The sequence below is a fragment of the Daphnia pulex genome, chromosome 3 (assembly GCF_021134715.1).
Source record: "Daphnia pulex isolate KAP4 chromosome 3, ASM2113471v1".
Lineage (NCBI taxonomy): Eukaryota > Metazoa > Arthropoda > Branchiopoda > Diplostraca > Daphniidae > Daphnia > Daphnia pulex.
The window spans coordinates 6,509,812-6,515,704 of record NC_060019.1 but is presented as its reverse complement, the minus strand read 5'-3'; the positions used below and the strand labels follow the sequence as shown (position 1 = coordinate 6,515,704).

At 38.4% G+C, this 5,893-nt stretch overlaps 1 protein-coding gene across 1 annotated transcript; it reads left to right on the top strand.

The window, feature by feature from the left end:
- Positions 1 to 362: 362 nt before the first annotated feature.
- Positions 363 to 1,143, top strand: LOC124190304 (tigger transposable element-derived protein 1-like). The gene is made up of 2 exons (XM_046582929.1): positions 363 to 872; positions 934 to 1,143. Exons 1-2 carry the CDS (start codon positions 363 to 365, stop codon positions 1,141 to 1,143), a joined length of 720 nt encoding a protein of 239 aa, XP_046438885.1.
- The last annotated feature ends 4,750 nt before the right edge of the window (positions 1,144 to 5,893 follow it).

Here is a 5,893-nt window from a genome sequence, read left to right as displayed (position 1 = left end):
TAAAATTTAAAACGTATGGATCATAAATGGTTTCACAGTCGACAACAATTTTCTAGCGCATTCGTTTTTAGTACAGTGGCGGTCCAGTCATCGGGCCACCCGCTCATCGGGCCAACCCCGTTATCGGGCCAGGTAAAGGGCTGCACCAGGTCAGCGCCATCAAGAGGGAGCTATGGGAAATTGGGTGAAAAGAGAGGTATAGGTATAGTGGCGGGAACTTTATTTGGGAATGCATATGCGAACTTCTTTACACGAAACTTTCAATTGTTTCATTGTTCAATAATGGAAGGGGTGGGGTAATAAAAATTTGATGTCTGTCTAGAATTTTCAGTCTGGTATTTTTAGTCTGGAACGATGACGACATGTCGAAATTAGTGAATCCGCCAACGTTTAAGAAACCGAGAAAAATTCGTGAGACTCTAACACTTGAGAATAAGTTGAATGTTATTGAATTGCCCAATGAAAATAAAAGTGAGAGGTGTGTTGCTCAATTAATGGGCGTTTCTCGTTCTCAAGTAAACCGAATCGGGAAATCACGAGAGAAAATTGAACGTTTTAGTAAGGAAAAAGTGTTTCAACCAACAGCCAAAGTAATGGCCAATAGATCTCTCATTGCTGATCTCGACGATTCTATTTACAATTGGTTTCGTGAAATGAGGAATCCTCTCGGCCGTCGTAAGCCTCTTTCGTTGTCCCGAGCAGTAATTCAGGCAAGGGCTTTACACGAAGCAAAAAAGATCGGGCTAATAGAATTCAAAGCGTCCGATGGATGGTTTAGAAATTGGCGACGAAGATATGGAATTGGCCCGAGTATTCGTCTCTTTGGAGAAGCTGGTGATGTGAATATCGAGGAAGTAGAAAAATTGATCCAGGTTATTTAATTTCTTAAATATAATTTTAGAAAGACTCCCTACATTTATTTTTTCTCTTCAGGTCATTCGAGATAAACTTAGAAAGTACAATCCTAAAATTATTTTTAATATGGATGAAACTGGCTTACTGTTTCGAGCTCTGCCTACGAGCACTTATGTAAGCTTGGAAGAGGGAAGCAGGAAAGAAATTAGAGGGACCAAAGTGCTTCGGGCAAAAGATCGTGTCACGTTGGTGCTTTGTGTCAACGCGACAGGAACATGCAAAGTTTAATCGTTGGCACCTCCAAAAATCCACACTTTTTCCGTGATTCGCCCTGTCCGATTCCGTATGTGAACCAGCGAAATGCTTGGGTAGACCGGGAGGTTTATAAAGGGTGGTGGCTTGATATATTTTTACCAGCAATAAGAAAATTTACCAAAGAACCTGTTGCCTTGATTATGGATAATTGCTCTGGGCACGACCCTACGCTGACTGATCCAACTGGCCAAGTGGAGATCATTTTCTTGCCACCAAACTGCACGTTAGTCTACCAACCTTTAGATCAAGGCATCATTTCCACTTTAAAAACACTTTACAAGAGTGAAATGTTGAGTGAGTTCGTGAACGCGTACGACAATTTCGACGAACTTCAAGCTAAAGCCAGCCAGGTAAAATAAACTCTTTTGATGTTTGCGTTATAGGCCTATGATCTTATTTCTTACTACGTTCTTACGCAAAAAAAGGTAGAAAAGGCCTTCGCTTTGGCTGTCCAGCAAACGTTTTAGACGCTGCCCGCTTGGTTAAAAAAAGCTGGGATTCCATCACCGCCCAAACAATAGAAAGATGTTGGGTTCATGCAAAATGCTTGCCCCATCTCCCAATGGATATTTGTTCAAATGGAGGCCTAAAGTATAAAAAACAAGTTCAGTGACAGGCTGTTCACGACATCTCTTCTCTGTTTGCTGACTTGTCGATTACTAGTCGTGAAAAATTAATTTCAATCATACCCGAAATCAAAAATGACCGTGAAGGAGAGGCCATTGTTAGCAAATGGTTGGATCTAGAAACAGACCCAGAAGTTTTAGCTTCAGAAGAGTTTGAATTGTTTGAAGAGATAGAGAAGAATTTGGATTCTAATTCACTGTTGAATGTTGAAATGTCAGAATCCACACCAATCGATGATCTTACTCTTAGTCCCACCCGCTCCCTCTCTCTCCCCGTCTCTGATGATGTCAATTTTAATGTTTCAGAAGAGACTACAAAAAATATGTTGCTAAAATACTCGTTATCAGCCATTAAAAATGTAAAAGATCCCGTGTTGTTGGCAATGGCAGAAGGAATGCGATCGTTTTTAGGTCAGAAATGATTACCTTTTATATCTACCAATTTATACTTCTGTTTTTTTTCTCAGTTATGTTTTCATTTTAACGTTTTCTACACCATGACTATGACGCACTACTATCCGTTGTATTAAGTCTCTTTCGTATTTGAAAAGTATTACACGGCCATCTATATATAGTACAGAGCGACATGTGTTTCCCTCGTTCGCCTCGTGGTGGCTCTGTGATCGGGTGCTCGGTTATAGAGCCACCCGCTCATGGGGCCACTGCACCAGGTGGCCCGATGACTGGACCGCCACTGTAATGCATTTTTCTACAACCATATGTATAGCTCAAATCCTTCCTTGTCCAAAAAATGTGGGTTCCAAAATTTGAAGTTCAGTTGTCAATAATATTTGGTCCGAAAAATTTGAAAAACCCCAACAAAGTGTAGTATAGTGTAGACCTGAATGCTCAGAATGCTCTCTTTTTCGCTATTGGGTGATATTTTCTCTCCGAAAGCATCTCTCCTCTTCCTTTTGGATTTGTATTGAGGGATGGCCGAACAAACTTTTGGGAGAATTAGTTTTTTTATATGTTCGCTTTTTCTAAAAAAGCGATACCAAAGACCCCCCTAAATTTAAGAAATTAGAAAAGACCCGAACTTTATATTTAAATATCTCCCGAACGGCAGGGAATTTCTGAAGTCTGAAAACACAGGCAAATCCGGAGTAAAAAACTGTATAACGTCCCATAGTGGAATAGGAAAAAGGGGGTCCGGGGTTTTGGTGCAGTTGAGTGGTGAATTGCTTGTTATTAACTTGTTCTTGATTGCACTCGATGAGAAAGATACTAACGCATTTACAATCTCGTCTGTTCGATCAAAAAAGGTTTTAAAACATAGAATCGACCTGAGTAATGGTAAAAATGATTGTGCTTTAAAATGTTTTAATTTTAGCAATAGAATTTTGTGTCCTTCTCGTCCAAAAATCCACAGTTTGTATTTCTGACCCCTAGATGGCAGGGAAAGCGAATTTTGAAATAGATGTATCTAATACATCGATATTTTGATATATCAATAAAAAAAAATTAAATCAGTATCAAAAGTCTCATATCTACACCACTATCCAGAAGGTCGATCGGCCACAAAGTGGCGTTATTAGGCTGAGTTTTGAAAATCCCATTTCTTAATTATGGACAAAAACCAACATGTGTCCAGACAAAATAAAAAGTGCCCCGACCTCCGCTATTAAACATAAAAAATTGCAGTGGAGGTCGCAACCATCAAATACTCCTTGGTTGATATTTCATATCATTTCTCCGTAGAATTAAAAATTATGAAGAAAATTTTATTATATTCATGTTACTTGCAGTATAAATTCCTTTTCTTATTATATTAATTTCGTGTATACCTGAAAAATGATAGACTGAGATATACTGACCAAAAAAGAGGCTTACCTCAAACTAATCAAGTGGCGAGAAATGAAGAAATTTTAACAGGGAAAATAGATCCATTTCCTCAGCATTCTGAATCGGTGTTCCACTGAGAACTCATCGGTTGAAAGACTCTAGCTTGAAAATAGCTTCCGCTGTTTCTGTTTTATGATTTCAGATCTTGTGACCCTTGTCTTAAACGATTCGATCAAATTTTGATTGCAAAAAAAATTGACGAACTGGTCACAGCCTTACCACGTTCAGAATTAATGATAAATGATCCTTTTGAGGAAGTAGTGATCCTAGAAGAACGGGCATCGACATTTTCTTGGTTGGTTATTTCAGTTATTAAATTTTGGAATGGTGCACAAGCTGATTCTCTTGTACACCATTGACCTTTAAAAACAATAATGCAACACATTTTTTTATTTTTTAGTTATTAAAGTGTAACCAATCCTTACCTTGGTCAAATTAATTAGAGTCTGAAGCACTGCCAAGTAAAGCTCTCTGATGCTTATTAATAAATGTTTTGGCAGCATGCTTCACAGCTTTGCGAGTCTCCTCCTGAAGAGTAGCGTTTGATACTTGTGCAAATTCAGGAGCAATGCAAATTCCGGCTAAAAATAAATTATTATTTGATAACAATGTAAACAAGTAAAACCTTAAAATAACTTGTTGAAAATAGCTTCTGTGACTTTTGATTTCCCTAATCCATGCTTTGGTGACTTGTCCTTTCGTTTTTTTCCACCCCTGTTAACGACAGCTCTATAACTTCCAGTGACAGTAGGCCTACTCTCTCCCAGGCCCGTTTTACAGCATCACTAAGTGTAAGTCCACCAATTTGTTTTACCAGCCACACCTAGAATTTGAAAAATTTATAAATTTCAGATTCAGCACCATTTGTCTCTTACGTAATAATTCCTTATTCTATCAAAATTGAAATGTAAGAAAACAGTAAAAAATATCCTTTACTTCCCATTGAAGACAAACAATGAAGGAAAAATTGCTGAAGTAGGTTGAAATGTGCTTACGAGTTTTGAAAATTTATCAGCATCGGTAGTTATAAGTTGTTAATAAGTCACAAGCTCCTCGCGGGTCTTTAACGGCAATGCCGGTATATCCACATTATTTTCCTATAACCTGCCTATAACCTGCAACGTGCTCTTAGTTAGCCCTGATTGCTGCCTTATAATACCGAATTTGCCACCCGGGTGGCCAATTTGTTGGTTGTTCCTATCTCTCAAGATATTTCGAAACAAAAAAAGGTCATCTGACAACTTAGAAGATGAGCTACAGCAACAGAAGAAACCACAGTCTGACTCAATTGTAGTTGACTCATCTCCTTCTTCCTATGGCGATGAAGGTTTGTTAAATAATAGCCTATTTAGAGACGTGCAGAGTTTAGTTCAATATTCACTTCAACAATTTTCAACAATAGAATCCATTGCTCACCAAAACCGGTTTACAGAGTGTTGTCCCACCCAGCGTGTTTCGATGAAATCTATGACAAGAACGGCGTTATCATATACTCAACAATAGCTTTTATATCAAATGAAATTTATTTTAAATGTTTAGATCAATCGACAGTCAATGGATTCATCAAAGAAGATGACTGGCGTTGCGCTATAAATTCCTCTCAGCCAGGTGAGGGCACCAGTGCTAATACTGCTTTTGCTCGAATCAGAAATAAACGTGATGTTGCTGTTTCTGTCCTCAACAAGATCCAGCGATTAGCTACAACTAACAAAATTTGCAAGGAAAACTACAGTTTACTTTTCCTCCTACACTTCCATTAACAATTTCTTTCTTTAGCTCAAAAAGAAAATGTGAACCACTATTCAAGACCTAACAAAGGAAGCGGAAAAAACACCTCAACTTGCGACCCGTCCCTAGCTAGCTTCAGTCGAAAAAAATTAGTTCTCCAGGAAACAAGTGTAAAGCCGATTCTCGTATTTATGGGGCATGCATTTTTATAAACAATACGTGTTTACAGGTAAAAGCATACGCGAGGTTGATTCTCAAGCGAAAAAGGAATTTTCCACTCAGCACATTTGTGATAAAAAAGTCATCCCTAAATTTAAACCATCTACGAGTTCAACAAAAGTAAACAACTTAATAGCATAATCACAGAGATGAAAATTATTGTACAATCGTTCACCAGCCTTCCAACAGGGATCTTTTGCAATTGAGGGACGTCAGCCCCCCCCCCCCGCTAAAAAAATTCAAAGCTGACTCTGTTATGACGCCTCAGTAACCCGTCAAGACTTTTACAGCGAAAATATTTGCAG

Bases quoted from the DNA above. Each gene is read 5' to 3' on its own strand.
- LOC124190304 (XM_046582929.1), top strand. From the start codon at position 363: ATGTCGAAATTAGTGAATCCGCCAACGTTTAAGAAACCGAGAAAAATT. The intron at 873-933 runs GTTATTTAATTT...TTTTCTCTTCAG, and splicing joins AAGTAGAAAAATTGATCCAG to GTCATTCGAGATAAACTTAG.